The sequence below is a fragment of the Drosophila rhopaloa genome, unplaced genomic scaffold (assembly GCF_018152115.1).
Source record: "Drosophila rhopaloa isolate 14029-0021.01 unplaced genomic scaffold, ASM1815211v1 contig_3, whole genome shotgun sequence".
Taxonomy (NCBI): domain Eukaryota; kingdom Metazoa; phylum Arthropoda; class Insecta; order Diptera; family Drosophilidae; genus Drosophila; species Drosophila rhopaloa.
In genome coordinates this window covers 25,956,031-25,972,120 of record NW_025335123.1, presented here as the reverse complement: position 1 = coordinate 25,972,120, position 16,090 = coordinate 25,956,031, and the positions used below count along the sequence as shown (strand labels likewise).

The 16,090-nt window shown below is 43.2% G+C and overlaps 1 protein-coding gene across 1 annotated transcript in view; it reads left to right on the top strand.

The window, feature by feature from the left end:
• LOC108042832 (microtubule-associated protein futsch) overlaps nucleotides 1–16,090 on the top strand; it is a 73,916-nt gene that overhangs the window by 21,591 nt on the left and 36,235 nt on the right. Inside the window, 2 exon segments of the mRNA XM_044461103.1 lie at nucleotides 8,759–9,728; nucleotides 9,731–10,016. Coding sequence (XP_044317038.1) covers nucleotides 9,594–9,728; nucleotides 9,731–10,016 — 421 coding nt within the window. The 5' untranslated portion in view covers nucleotides 8,759–9,593.

The following is a 16,090-nucleotide window of genomic DNA, read 5'->3' as shown; positions in this document are numbered from 1 at the left end:
TTTTGGTAAAGTTATGGAATCTAGAAGACCAATTCCGGGTCATCTTTGGGCAACTCATCGGAAACTTAGAAATAACCAACATGAAAATGGGTCAAAAAGTCGGTCAACGCTAAAATGAAAATTTTGAATGCAGATTTTTAGAGAATCCAACCACAAGTCTTTAGAGGTATGCCACTTTGAAATCGGATTATTTTTGGTAAAGTTATGGAATCTAGAAGACCAATTGCGGGTCATCTTTGGGAAACTCATCGGAAACTTAGAAATAACCAACATGAAAATGGGTCAAAAAGTCGGTCAACGCTAAAATGAAAATTTTGAATGCAGATTTTTAGAGAATCAAACCACAAGTCTTTAGAGGTATGCCACTTTGAAATCGGATTATTTTTGGTAAAGTTATGACATCTAGAAGACCAATTGTGAGTCACCTTTGGGAAACTCATCGGAAACTTAGAAATAACCAACATGAAAATGGGTCAAAAAGTCGGTCAACGCTAAAATGAAAATTTTGAATGCAGATTTTTAGAGAATCCAACCACAAGTCTTTAGAGGTATGCCACTTTGAAATCGGATTATTTTTGGTAAAGTTATGGAATCTAGAAGACCAATTGCGGGTCATCTTTGGGAAACTCATCGGAAACTTAGAAATAACCAACATGAAAATGGGTCAAAAAGTCGGTCAACGCTAAAATGAAAATTTTGAATGCAGATTTTTAGAGAATCCAACCACAAGTCTTTAGAGGTATGCCACTTTGAAATCGGATTATTTTTGGTAAAGTTATGACATCTAGAAGACCAATTGTGAGTCACCTTTGGGAAACTCATCGGAAACATGAAAATGGGTCAACATGAAAATGGGTCAAAAAGTCGGTCAACGCTAAAATGAAAATTTTGAATGCAGATTTTTAGAGAATCCAACCACAAGTCTTTAGAGGTATGCCACTTTGAAATCGGATTATTTTTGGTAAAGTTATGGATTCTAGAAGACCAATTGAGGGTCATCTTTGGGCAACTCATCGGAAACTTAGAAATAACCAACATGAAAATGGGTCAAAAAGTCGGTCAACGCTAAAATGAAAATTTTGAATGCAGATTTTTAGAGAATCAAACCACAAGTCTTTAGAGGTATGCCACTTTGAAATCGGATTATTTTTGGTTAAGTTATGACATCTAGAAGACCAATTGTGAGTCACCTTTGGGAAACTCATCGGAAACTTAGAAATAACCAACATGAAAATGGGTCAAAAAGTCGGTCAACGCTAAAATGAAAATTTTGAATGCAGATTTTTAGAGAATCAAACCACAAGTCTTTAGAGGTATGCCACTTTGAAATCGGATTATTTTTGGTAAAGTTATGGACTCTACAAGTCCAATTGTGGATAACATTTACTATAAGTCATCGGAATAAAACGACTATATCTTAGAGATTGTTCGTTCCTATGGCGGGATATAATACAGTCGGAAACGTGGTCTTTAGTTGGCGTTTTCACTGGGCTGTTTGGCTACAGTTTTAAGAAAGGGAAACCCTTTAAATAACGTAGTTAAATTCTTTTTTTTTTAAATTAAATATGTTTCCTTAAAGTTTTACGAGGGTGCAACTCTTTATTTTGGCTCTTCCTGTTTAATCTTAGAGCTGGATAGCAACCACATTTCTGGGGTTAAGTGCTGGCGTTGCAGTTTCAATTTCCTAGCCTACTTCTTACCTTTTCCGTCCGCTTTTCCCTGCTCCCGTCGCTGGAGTCTTTTCTTGTAATTAATAAAACGCAATTTATTGCGCTGCCAAATGCCAAACGGAAATGAGCAATGTGCGAGCGGGACGGAGCGAAAGGAGCTTGAGTGCCTTATAATTAAAAAGCCCCAGAAATTTAATACATTTATAATGAGCGTAATTAGCGGAGGAGCAGCACCAGAAAAGGCAATCCGAGCCGCGGAAAAATAAACGTGGCAATAAAATCAATGGCGTCACACCCACGCAAGGCTATCCATGCATTCATTGATGCCACAAAAAAGGAACGGTGGGGGTTGGAGTGGGCTTAGCGGCCGGAGGTTGTAAGTGAGCTGCGCACGCGATGCAGGTCCCTTTGCCACGCGCTGCAGCCCGGTTCTTTCCGGCTGAGAATCGCTTGGTTTGTGTTGCCCTCGTATTTATTACATTTCAATATTTTTGGCATGCCTCCGTTGCCCGCACACTCCCTTCCGTCCCTCCGGAGTTTCTCCACTCCGGATTCTTGGCTTGTGTCGTGTCGCAAACTTTTCAAAAGCGGCGGCAGACTAAAAGCTGTGGGACAAAGTGCATGCTCACATATAGAAAAACAGTAGCAAACATTGATTAAATATGCTCCTATGTTATGTTCTTATGTTCAATTTATTTATTTTGGATCCATATATTTCCATCCCCAATTCTCAAAAGTGTATTTTTTACCTGTGCACATTAAGCATATTGTAACACTAAATGTATTTTTTTTTTTGAGCCTACTCTTATCAAATATAAACCCTAGGGTAGAACATTTAAGTTAATTTACGTTTTATATTTAATAAGCATGACGAGTTTATTTTAGCCTTGTAATGTATTTTTGAAATCTAATTGCTACAAAAAAGACTTTTAAGACAGTTTCATCCAGTTAGCTTTAAAACTGAGAGACTTGTTTGTATGTTTGATGTTGCAGCTATCGACTTGTCTGGACATTCTGATCAAGAATATCCATATATAGAGTCATATAGTTCAATCGTTTGACTGAATTTGTAATATCCTCTGCCCAGGTTTAAATTTAAGAAACTGGTATTTAAATATTTGCAAATATACACGCATATATTTATTTCACATATGTACATGTATTTATGGCATCATAGCTAAAAACGGGGTTGCACACTGCGTATGTTGTATATTTCGTTGTATATTACGTATACGCTATTTGTTTTCAGTGCATGGCGGACGGAGGACTTTTCGAAGACTTGCAACCGGCGGCGCCGAGTATGCAATGTCGTATCGTGTTAACTTATAATTAAATGAAATCCAGCGCGGAATTCAAATTCAAATTTCGAATTTCGGCCGGCTCTTGCTGTTGTTGTTGTTGGTGTTTCTGCGTCTCTTTCATTTTTCCTCCTTTTTTGGCCGCTGTGGCACTGGAAATTTAGGCCGTTGATTGGATTAAAATGGGCGTGGTCGGGCCGTGTTTGTTCCCTAGTGGCGTGTTACTCCTTTGCCGCTTTCCCCCGGTTTGCTCCTGTCGCGGTTGTTATGTGTCTGCCTTGTTTCGGCTTTGGAGGGGCCGATGGCTCTCGTCTCGAGCAACAGACAAGCCGAAATTTAAAGAATTCCGTAGGAACAGTTTTGGGTGCTTTCTCTAACTTGGCTCCAAAGCGAGCGCAACCAAAATAGATTGAGTTGCGAATACACATGTATTTATAAAATGTGCTTAAGAAAATGCCACGATTACTAATAAATATTAGTAGATGAAAGTAAGCATTTTAGACTTTTATCGAACATGTACAGAGGGTTCCTTTAACATGATAATTTATTCAAGTTAATATAAGCCCCAAGCGTTACTTTTCTGATAGACTGTTTAACGGCTTTGTTCACAAGAATTTGATAAATAGATTTTTTCTTCTGTTATAGAATTTAAATCGCTTCCTTTTTTATCTGTATATCAAAGAATATATGTACATACATAAGTACATATGTATGTAAATGGCAAACTTATCATGTTAGCTCTTCTTCTTGGCCATTGTTTGGCTTGTGGGAAGAGTTGGGTATGGCAATTTATAAATTCATTTCCGCCAAACTTATCCATAGCCAATCTATATCTGTCCGCATTTGCATTCCTCGCATTTCCCGTCGGCGTCAGACGCTTTATGCCTGGCTTTAGCGACCGGCGGCATCTGAATATTGACACCCTCCACTCCCACCGGTCGTTCCATTGCCACCCCTTCGCAGTCGTCGCTCTGGCTGGCGGCAATCAGCTGTTCGGCTTTGTTCGACAGCTGTCGGCTGCGCTGACGCCACTGCGCCTGCGTCGCTGGAAGTTTGGCGGCGCTGTCACATGTTTTTCGAACAAACTCGGGTACGAACGGACCCGAACAGACACGAGGGCCTCTTCCAGTGTGCCAAAAAGAGCAAAAGCAAGAGGAAGACGCAGCCGAAGACGAGCCGATTTCGCAGTGTGTTAGTGTGTTTTCATGGAAGTGGAGGGGAGGGTGGTGTGACTGCTAGCGGTAACGGGCGCTTAGCGGTAACGGTAACGGTAACCGCAAGAGCAGAGCCCCAGGAGTTGGCGTCGTCGAAGATTCAGAACCAGAGCCAGAACCAGAATTAGAACAACTTGCCCCAGTCAAGACCCAGAGTCAACAGCAGTCCAACAGAAGAGTGGCGAGAAAAATCAGGCTGAAAAGCCACGAAAATTCACAGCACTTTCTATGCGAAATGCTAAAAGGCAGCGCCCGAACCAGCGGCAATCAATCAATTAGGCCCAGCGGGGTGGCGCCCCACCGTAGCTCCACAGAGCTCCAGCAGCAGCAACACGGCCGAAGAGAGCAGACACATCGACAGCAGAAACAGTGGCAGTGACAGAAGTAGAGAGAAAGAGAGATTCAGAGACAGCAGTGACAGCAGTGACAGCAGTTAAAAATCAATATCCGTCTAAAGTTTTTGTCGGTTTCGGAACGGACAACTCAGAAAATTAAAGTTGCCCACTAAACAGAACAGTTGACTTAATACCTATGTAGATAAACGAGATTAACATAAATCCACGCTTTATGATAACGAAAACCGCTTTGTGTTACAAATTAAGACAAGTTATTTGCGAAAGTAATCGTGTGTCCATTTTGTGGTAGGCTTGATTATAGAGTTAAAGAAGTAGTCAACAATTTTAGAGTTGCAGCATTAACTGAAAGAACAATTGCTCCATCCAATGCCAAGTGTGTTAAAAAAGTAAAAACCGATCCGAATAACTAGTGACAAATAATCAGTGCCATCAGCTAAGTTACTCAAAGTTTAACCGAAAGGTAAGTACATCCCGGGGCCAAATGAATAGGCTAATGAGCGGGTAAATGAATGACTGTGTCGTAGGTCAGGGAAAGAGTCGCATGCCATTTGCGTTTCTTGATCAGAAAGGCAGCCTGGGGGCGGGTTTTGCTTTGCATGTTGCATCTATGCACATCCACATCTGCAGCGGCATCGTCTTCTGCATCTCAGGCCTCTGATTTGTGGCGCATCAGGAGCGCCCACCACCAAGGTGTTCGAAATCCGACGCTTGGCTGCCTCCGCGCTCAGCTGAGCGTTACACAAGCACAGTCCGCAGCAAGAGTCAGCTGTTCGTATATCCGAGTCCCCGTCCACAAGGTCCCCCAATCCCCCAACTCCCGAGGCCCGATGGAACAGCCGGCAAGCCGACATGCGCGACGATGAAAAAATCGATGTTCCTCTCTGCCGCTTGTAGCTGGTCGCGATTTCCAGCTAGCGGTTCTGCCGGCGAAAATCAGATGGTCGGTGGGGAAACCCCCCGGTCAGCTCCAGCCCTCTTTTCCAGATGGAGCACAATAGGCATAGTCATTGTTGACCCTTAATACTCACATTTCTCAAATAGAATGGTATTTTGTGACCAGCACTTACCTTTGGAGTACACACAGTATAAGTACATTGCAGTACAGTACATAATTATTTAATTTAATCCAAAATAACACGGAAATAGGGGTAAATATAATTTTGACCAGCTCTTAATTTTAGTTATTATTTACAAGTGAGTAAAAATGAAAAAAGGTTGGATCAAATATTTCATCTCACTTTTTTCCAACTTTTCTGAATATACCTCTACTTCTGATCCTTGGTATATTCTCTAATTACATTTTTTCCCCACTGTGCTGGCATTACCCTAACTATCCTTAAACGATCCTCACCGTGTTTTTCTGAACCGGACTGGAAATTGCGTAATTTCATTAGCGTTAAGCTGTATTCCAGGCGTGCGCCGCGCCGCTTTCCCGCCGCTTTCGTTAGACGAGCGCTTCAGTCTGGGTTTCGGTTCCGTCTCCGGGTCGGGGTCTTTGCGGCTTTCAGTCCCTGTTCTCCGAGTGTCTTGTGCAGTTGATTAGTCGCTAACAGCCGGCGCCAACAGCTGATCACGTGCAAGGGGTCCAGAGTAAGTGCGTCGGGGCAGGATTTTCGCGCATGGCAGGGGAGGTCGCGGCAGCAAAGGCTAAGCGAAAAATCGGCAGTGACTGCTTGAGTACGGGGAAGGGGGGAGGGCGAGTCAGGGCCATAACGATGCCGGTGTCGTAAAGTGCCGGTACGGAGAAACGAAGCGAGGGCCATAACCGCTAACTGGAAACGGCAAGCCAGCGAATCCGAGTCCGGCGAATTGCTGAGGCAACACTCGGCCGCACGAACCAACAAGCCGGCCCCCAACAAAAGAGCACCGAAGTTTGGAATATCCTTGCAAAGCGAGGCATGGTGATAAATAAATGGAACTTACAGTAGGTGGTTATTCTACCTAACTATCGTGTAGGAATTACTACTTGTAAAATGTTTAGCTAGCTAGTAGCAGTATACCCTTAAATATCTGATCCAAAGAGAAAGTGTATAAAACTTGACTTTCTATTTATATTTTTGTCGTGTGCACTTTAGAATTTCAGTCCAGCACTAAAACTGTTTAGGCGAAGTGGAATCAACTCAATATGAAAATACGCCGGAAGTCGTATTTTGACCACAACACCCCTGTCCGAAAGGGTATGTGAACACGAAGAGGCAAGGACTTTCGAGCAGCCCACAGCTGAGTGGAAAAAGAGAAACAGCTATACGGGGAGCGACAGAGAGCGGGTGAGCCTGCGCCCAGCTGGAAGTTCCAACCGCGGCGGCAACGCAAATGGAGTTGCCGACAGCCGACGGCCGAGTGGCGTCGCTGCCTCAGCCGCTGCCCCACTGGCTTCGCTTCGTGGTGCTCGATGGCTCGATTTAAGAATCAGTCGTCGTCGAGCTTTCAAACCGTTTGCAGCGAGCGCCAAAACAGCACCGCCAGGGATTCCAGTCTAGTCCAATCGAGCCACAAACTCCAGCCACAGCCAAGAAGCAGCAGCAAAAGCAAAAGCAGCAAGCAGAATCACCACCCAACGAGAGAGAGAGAGGGAGGGACAGAGACAGAGACAGAGGGGAAAGACAGTCAAAGTAAATTGGCCAGAAAGAAGTTATTTTACTCGCCCAATTCTTTTTTGTGTGGTGTGTGTGGTGTGCCCATCGATTGTGAACCTTTTTTTCTGAGTGCTCTTTTGTTCTGTGTCTTCTTACCGTGATATCATATGTCCAATTGACCTATTGATTCCAGCACTTCCTTACTGGAGTTGCATCGATTATTTCGGGCCCACAGCGATCAAAGGAACTGCTCCCGAAATAGCTGCCCCTTCATTTCCGCACTCAACCGGCGAGTGGGCAGGGGGACGAGGACAAAGCCCCGTTCCGACCCTCCATCCCCATCTCCATCTCCATCTCCGTGTGCGAAATGCCGGCAACTCCAACTCCAAAATCAAAGAAAAAAGAAATAACTGATGAGAATCCGGTGAATGGTGAATCATCAGCAGACCGCGGATACTGCACTTCGTGAAACTCCGGCGCAGTGGAGCGCATCGCTTTTGGCCACGGGCACGCGACCAAACTGCAGTTTCTGGGGCGGGGGGTGTGGGTGGGGGTAAACCTAAAGGATTACGGCAGCCGGGCGACACCAATATTCTTACAAGAAAGGAGTTCGTGTTGGCTGCTTTTTATAGTTTTCGCTTGAAGCCCGGCGAAAATAAAAGAGGGTGACTCCGGCAACGGGGTGGTCTAATGACGTCGCTTTCAGCGTCGTGGTTTCCATCGCCATCGTTTCCATGGAGCGATGACGACATCTTTGTTGCGGGGCGTGTGCATGTTCCTTGGTTTTTTTACATAGGGGTGCATTGGGCCCATTAGTTTGAAGGCCTTGATCTCTAGTTCTATTAAGGAAGCGACAAGTTCGGGATATTCCTATGCTTCTATTACAGACAAACTTGGGTAACTAAAAAAAATATACATATTAAAAAAGTAGTTATTTAATTATGAGAGTCGGGTTAGTAAACTATACCATTTGATGTATTCATAAAAATTGTCCCAACCAAATTGTTTAAATACAAATATATCGCACAGCTTTAAAGAAAGATCCATCTGAAGATTCATTGCCTAAAAATTCGTCAAATTTCATTTCCATTTGGATTGTCAGAATCAATATTTAGTAAAAGTAATAGTGCTTAAGTTCCTTATTAAGGTGATAAAACCTTATGGCTTCAGTGATACTATTTGATTTAAGTACTTGTAAGAGTTCCCACAGAATTGCCCAATTCATTGTTTCCCGACTTTAGCCACCTTGATTTGCGGAATGTGAACGTTGTTGCTGGTTATATGTGAAAGGCGGTCAAAGTTCAATGGATTTTATGTGCTGCACCTCCTGCTGTCCTCCGCCTTTTCCTCCTGTCTGTGGGCCGTCTTTTTATAGTCGCTCCTCCGGCTGTTTTTCTCGCCCGGATGACGGCTGTCTAGCAGCTCCATTTTAAAGCTAAACGGACGAAAGAATGGGGGAACTTCGGAGAGGGCTCCCAGTCATATTCCGATTGACGGGAGTTGGGGGAAGATGGTCCTTCTTATTAATAGTACAGTGTGTATGGCTGAACGGGTGGCAGGTTCGCGTTCGGGTTCGGGTTTGGGGGGCTGGCTCTAGCCGTATATATTCCCTAAGCTAACTTTCAAATTTTTGTTTTCTTGCAGATCCGACGATTGACGAAAAGGGTCGACCAGCAAACGTGGAGAAAGCCAAAACCTAAAGAAAACCGAGAGAAAAACCAAAGAACACTTAAATACAACAAAAATCGAATTTTCATGTTTAAAACGCAAAACCAAAATTATCGATTAACCAATTAAAGAAAAACCAAAGAGACAAAAACCAAAAGTAAAGTAAATTGCTACCAGAAAACGCTAGTCCAAATCTTCACTATATATACGTATACTATATAAATTTAACTAATAATACTTCAAGAGAACACGCCAATTGCAGCAATCGCCAATACTCCAAGTCGAAAAACATAAAATAAAGAGATTTCCATTAAACGAACGCAAAATACCAAATACCAAACACAGCTTCACAGTGTGCACAATAACAAAACTAAAAAAAAAGTTAATAACAAAAACCAAAGAAATACACCCAAACCAAAACCAAGACAAATTATTATTAAACAAAACCGAAAAACAATTAACCAAACAAAGTCGAAGAAAAAACCAAAGGCAAAGAAAACTTTGCCAAAGTCACGATCAGCTAACAAAAAGTACAGCAAACGAACACAATACAAAAAGAACAACAGCGGCGTTTGTGAAGTGAAGCGTCACCACTGGCCACGCCCACCCCCCGCTCAGCCGCCCTCCGTTATAGCAGTTTTTCTTTTTGACAGCGCTCCGTTTCCAAGAAATCTTGCGTGTTCCGAAGAAAACTAACCTGCCAGTGGCGCTGAAATAGTCTCAGAGTGGTCCTTCTTTTTTTTCGAGTGTACGAACTACTTTTTTTTCTGTGTGACCCAAACCGAAGGCGACAACAACTGCAACAATTGTGATGGGAGATCAGCCAAAGGCAACGACAACCGCAACCGCAACCAAAGAAGCAGCAGGTCCAGCCCCTGAAGGAGACGCCGTGATGGCCGCCATCCAGAATTCGCTGACTAATGGAGCAGGGGCCGGCAACGGTGGTCCCCGCCGCAGAACCAGGACCAGGAGCCGGGCCAGCAGGAGCACGAGGCCGGGGAGGCCGGCGACGACGCCACCGATGCCGGGGCCAGCTCGTTGCCCCCCTCGGAGGTGGGGGGCCGGGCGCCCCTGGACACGGCCTGCTCGGATGCCGACGGCGGTGCCGCCTCCAGCTTGGCCGGCGGCATCGTAGGTCCGCCCAGTCCGCTCACTGGCTGCTACCTGCTCATCGTTCTGGGCGAGCCGCACTCCGAGGAGCACAAGGACAACATCTTGCAACATCTACTCAAGGGTAAGTTCAATTTGCACAGTCACGAGTTCATTATAAATGGTAAATCAATCATTTGTGTTTGTATACTGATGCATAGTTTACAGTCACAAAAATAAAATATCCTATAAAACGACCATATTTAGATTTTTATGCGTATATGTTTAAAATGAATGAAGCTACATATGTTTGTCGATTTTCCAATATTTTTTTTGCAATCTTTTTATGGTTTTAAAATAATCGATATTTATATAGTCGTTTTATAGAATAAATCATTTTTTTATACGATAATTTTTAAGGAGAAAGATTGAGTTAAGACTTCCCTTATAAAGTAGTAGTTGCAGTTTAAGTAGCTAAAAATAATTTATAACTATTAGAATCCAGTCAATAGCTAAATTGAAATTAGTTTTTTAACTAAGCCTGAAACTATCTCGCCAAAACTACAACGAAAAACTACTAACAAAAACGATTACACATATGTATACTATATGCAAATTTTTGTTTTGGACCCAATTTTTGCTGAGATGTAATCCCTTATAAAACTTGCGAGCAGAAATTCAAGAATAAGGCATTCACTGCCGTAGTTTTTTTGCTGATTTTTTTGCACTATTTAGTTGGACTGGAAATTTAACAGGCTTTAATTCGTATCAGAAAAGGCCAAGCTTATAAATACATCATGCTATCAAGTGAAATCTTTAACTTCGTATTGGAAAAAATATTAAATAAGGAAAAGGCATTGAATTAAATGCATTTTTGAATGCGAGAGTAGAAAGTCAGGGTATGCAAATGAGGATTGGGAGCCCGTGATTGAATGCTCGTGGCCGTGGTCAAGCCTGGCCGATTCTCGTCGCGTGTCCCGTTCGGGCCATTCGAGGCGGTACAAGTCGGACCCAGTCAGTCTGATTCAGAGCGCAGTGCCCGGTATCGCCCGATCCATTCCATTTCATTCAAGAGCAATCCACCCACTCCGTCCAGCTTCTGCAGTCTTTTCACACTTAGCTGACTGCCGTCGCCTCGTCTGCTTCTGCTTCTAGTAAGCTTTATTGGATGCAGATGGTCGGCGGATGGACGTCCCCTGCTGTTTTCGTGTTCGGATTTCACTTTTCTTCTACAAACCTTCGATGTGTCTGACACAGTTTCTCCGGTTCTAAATAATATTCCACTCGTCGATTGGGAGGGGAGTAATAAACTTTGAAAGAAGGAGTAACCTGCCATCGCCAGAAGTTCCAAGACCCAGAACGACGTTTGAAGCGGTGTTCGCTCTTTGGTTGCAATGTTAATGCGAAATATAAAATGGGATAAATATTAAAGAACCATTTGCAAATATTTCAGCGAACTAGCAAGACCTCTCTAATGTTTAATGTAAACATTTGAACTAGGCTGTGAATAATCTTGGTGAATTAATTTGTACAGTTCCCTACCGTAATATGTCCTTAAACTTACAACTTATATGAAAGTAAGGTTTCTTTCTCTTCAATCCTTGTAAAAACGCTTAGTTTATAATTTAATGCGTTAAGAAAAATGAAAGTGCATACGTTTTGGTTCATTATATAAGGCTTGCTCATGCTAATAAAAGTCCCTGAAGGACTGCCCCTTTCATTAGCTGCAGCCTGTTAATCGAGTTCCCAGGACCCTGTCCTAGTTGCCGTGCTGCCTGCAAAGTTCTGTCCGCAAACTCAATCGGGAATGTCGTTGGTAATTCGATTTCAGCAAATTGCTCATGAAAATATGCAGAGTTGCAATGCGAGAATGCAGTTTAATTAAAATCAAAAGCTCAACCAGACACTGGGAGGCAGGTTAAACAGCGGAAGAATGCTTTCTTTCCGTTGTATTAATTATTTTCATGTTGATTGCATTACACACAGCAACATGGAAACAACAACTGCAGTTGTAATTAAAGGGGCAATTGGGTCGCAGTACAGAGTTTGCCGGCGCGGGCGTAGAAGATACAAGTCCAGTGCGATGAAGACCGGGTCGCATCCCTTATGCAGGTGAAAACCCGGAATGGGAGAATGGAAGTTACGAGGGCAAACACTAACTACCTAATTGGGAATACGGAATTGGGAGTACGGCCGAGGGCATGATTGGCGGACTCAAAATGGTCCCCATCCGGAAATTACAAACACTCGGCAGTGCGGACCGAAAATTAGTCGCCAGCCAGCGGCTAAGGGTTAAGCGGAAGAGGCAGGTGTGGATTATGTGGAGGCTTGGGTGGAGCACACAAAAAATAACACAAGAGATACAAAGCAAAAAATTTGCAATGTTTGCTCAGTTCCGCTGCTTTACACTAAACAAACAGGCCAGTGGCGCCTGAAACAGGGTGGCGCAGTTGTCCCGATGGGCGGAAAAATGTGGTGGCCTTCCTTTTTAATTGATTTCGGAAAAATTGTTGCGGTTGTTCCAACGGAACTCGGGATATACAAAGCAGAAAACAATAAATGGGTTAGAAAACAAATACACGACTTAGGTTCCGTGGAGGAGGGCAAGAGGCTTTAGGTTTTGGTTCCCTTACAATTAACATTAATAATGGAAATTCTTTAATAAATGTTGGTTTTGTCGTCTTTCGCTGGCATCGGTGTTGTTAGCATCGCCAAGTGGTCACTTCACTTTACTTTTACCAAATTTGGTTATTTTTTAATTAACTTATAAATAAATCAATAAAAAGTGGGCAAAACTCAAGGCCGGCTATTCCAAAGGGCGAAGAATCACATAACATTATTATGACAACTGTTGTCGAAAAAGAGCAAAAACAAATGGCGATAGGCGTGGCTCAAATATGTGTGTAGGCACAATAATCGATCAAAAAAAGGGGGCAGACAGGGCAGAGACGGAAAAAGAGGCCCAACCCGAAAAAGAATCGTGACGAGCCTCGATTTTGTTGATATTTGTAGACAGCCCAGCCGGAAAGGAAAAGGCTGTCGGAGGAGTGAACTTTTAGATTTCGTGACAATTGGGCCGGGATATGAGAGCTGAACGCGAAACAGGATGACGCCGACAACAGCTGTCCCTTCTGCAGACCCATAAACATGGTACGTGACCCTCTTGCAACCCGCAAGTAACTGGACACATTCAACGGACAACAAAGTCGCGCTGACAATGCAATGACAGCAATTTCAGCTGCGCTTGCTGTGGGGCAGGGGATGAACAAACTGCTGACAGACAGTCCGACCACTGAGCCAACTAAACCACTCGATCCCGAAAGTGTGCTGCGGCAAAAGATTTAACTTTGCCTGGGTGAGTACTATGCGCTGGGATCTTGTCGAGTACGTGGATTACCGGCGAGAAAGAAAGGTTTTTACCCAGTTTTCCGCATAAGAGAGTGGAATGTGTGACGCTCTCAAGCGAATGCCCTCAAACGATTGCTATAAATGAGATTGTTTCCAACAAACAATAAACAGTATGCGCAATACTCCATCTAAGGGACCAAAAATTAAACAAAATCAAAATCTGCCTGTAATAAATGATCCCCAAGCTGAATGGAAAAAAATATCCGTTTCTTAAAGTTTACCCTGCTTTCAACAGGGCCATTGCGGCGTATACGCAATAATCGATTCTGAGTAGAAAAAGCGTCCGGAAAGCAGGGTTGAGGGGTTTGGCGGAGGTCTGTGGTTGACCCGAACCACACTTGCGTCATCAATCAGCACGCAGGCAGACCCACCCAAACACATAGAAGGGAGGGAGGGAGGACATTAAAAATGCTTTTATTGCAAATTAATTGCTTTGAAGTGCATTGGAGGCCACTCACACACCCCGGTCCTCTTTCGCATGGGCACAGATCATGTGACGCACCCGTGGTCAGCCGCAGACCACGCCCAAACCGGACCTTTGACCTCTGCTCTGTTTTGGGTCGAATCATGTTACTTTCGTGCCACTTTAATTAGTTTTCGTCAGTTGGTTTTGTTTTAGTTAGAGTTTCGTGATGAGCATGTCATCAAATTTGCAATTTAATTTTTCATTATTCTAATGAGAAAGTGTAGAGAAAAACTGAATACTTTGGTATCAACTTCCCAGTCGAACAAGGATTTTGACGGGACATATTTTAATAAGAACCTAACTGCTTATTAATGGCCCAGTCCACAGTCACAGCCCACTGGACCACAAATTGAAAAGTTGCATGCAAAACTTATGAGCTCAAAACGTTCGGGAGGGGAAGGGCTAGTAGGTGAAAAGTGTCGTCCGTGGAGTCCTGCACCACCCCATCCACACAGTCCACCTATCAATTCCGCATCTGATCCGAAAACACTTTTTGGCTAAAGGAGGTAGAAAACGAAACCCATTTCCGAGCGGTAATTTCATGAATTTTCTCAAGTGCCTTGGCAATGCTGTAAAGAAAGTAGTGTTCCCATAACCCCCTTAATCCCTTTCCTCGTGTGCAGTGTGTGTTGTACACTCAAGTAAGTTTAGTCTTGTGCGGGTATGAAGTTTCATGGCGTTCTTTGCGAAAGGTGGTCTTCGAGGAAGAAAACTGAGTTGGACCCGGAGATACCCTCTATGTGTTGCCGCTTGGCAGGCATTTTGCTTACAACTGCAAAGGAAAGCGAAAAGTTGGACTGCAAAACGGGCCGCTCCCTGCCATGGTCAGCCATAAAAATTGCTTATCTCGTTACATTTAAAGTGAAATACAATTCGGCTAATGCAATTGGCACACGAACGAGACGCAGGACTAGCAAATAGGCGCTGGAATGTGGGAAAACAGCAGGAGATTCGTGTGTACACACTTACGTAACTAAAGCCATTCGTTTTGATTAACGTCGTTCTCATGGCTGCAAAATGTTTTTACGACCCGCAAGCCTGAGTAAGGAAAAAGAAAACAAAAAGGATAGCAGCAAACTTCGGCAAGCTAAAGTTCAAAAACCCTTGCAGTTGTTACAATAATAAAATATTCTATATTTCGATTTCGATGCTTAAAAACAATGAAGCTAGGTCGTATTTCTGAAATTGCTAAACGATCCTATATCTCAGAGTATTTGGATATATGTTAAGAATCAACGATGTAATAATTTTCTTTTCTTCTTTTTCTTGATTTTTCCTATGGGAGCTATATGATATAGTAAGCCGATTCGGCTGTGCAGAGTATCATTCAAATAGCTTTAAAACTGAAGCAGTAGTTGGCGTAGAAACAGACAGACGGACTGGTTGGATCGACTCGCCTGGTGATGCTGATCAAGAATATATATACTTTATAGATCGGAAATGTGCCCTTCAATGCGTTGCAAACTTAAGACTGAAATTATTAAACCCTCTGCAAAGGGTATAAAATCGCTAGGAAAACTCGGAAGGTGGCTTTAATCCCACTCTTCCGGAAAACTGCTAACTTTTGTACATCTTCAGACCCACTCACACATACTCAATCTCGGAGTCGAGAACATGAAAATCATGAAAATTAATTGGCAATCCGAGTGCCAACCCTCCGCTTCTGCTGAGCTTGGCACAAATTAATGTGCCGCCATTTTGAATATTGCACTGGCCCAGTCTCCTTCCCATTTTCTGCGGTGGGTGTATGCAAATGTTTGCTCCGAAACTCCACCAAAATTCCGAAAGTCCAACAGAAGTCGGGCTAGCGGAAGCACTACGTGATTCACTCTTCTCTACATTCGGTTCCGGCTTTACGGTCGCCGCAAACTTTTTGGCTATGTGTGTGATTTATATGTGTTGCTAAATTACCTAAGTCAGCTAAATTTGGAAATTTTGAAGAATTAAGCGAATATTCCTTTCGGATCCATCAGTTGAGTTGACTGTCATACATACGGTTATACGCAGTTGACGCTGGCATTAGTTTTTCGGTATCAAAACTTCAGTTTTCGGAACTTAAGCTAACTCTGATATTAAGGTGATTTTTTTACGGTACAGTTTGATGCGATTCATAAAAATGTCTTAAATATTACCCTGTCTTCATCTAACATATATATAGCAGGTCTGAACTGGGTGCCATATCATTAAATCTTAAAGCTTCCGGAATTATCTAGGCTCAGGCCGGACTGTAAATACTCCCTTCTTGCGCAGGTGGCAGTCATAACTCACGGCACGCCTTAATTATAGCAGTCAACTTGGAACACCTAGTATCTTTGGGTTACTGGCTGTCCTTGGACTTGCATGAA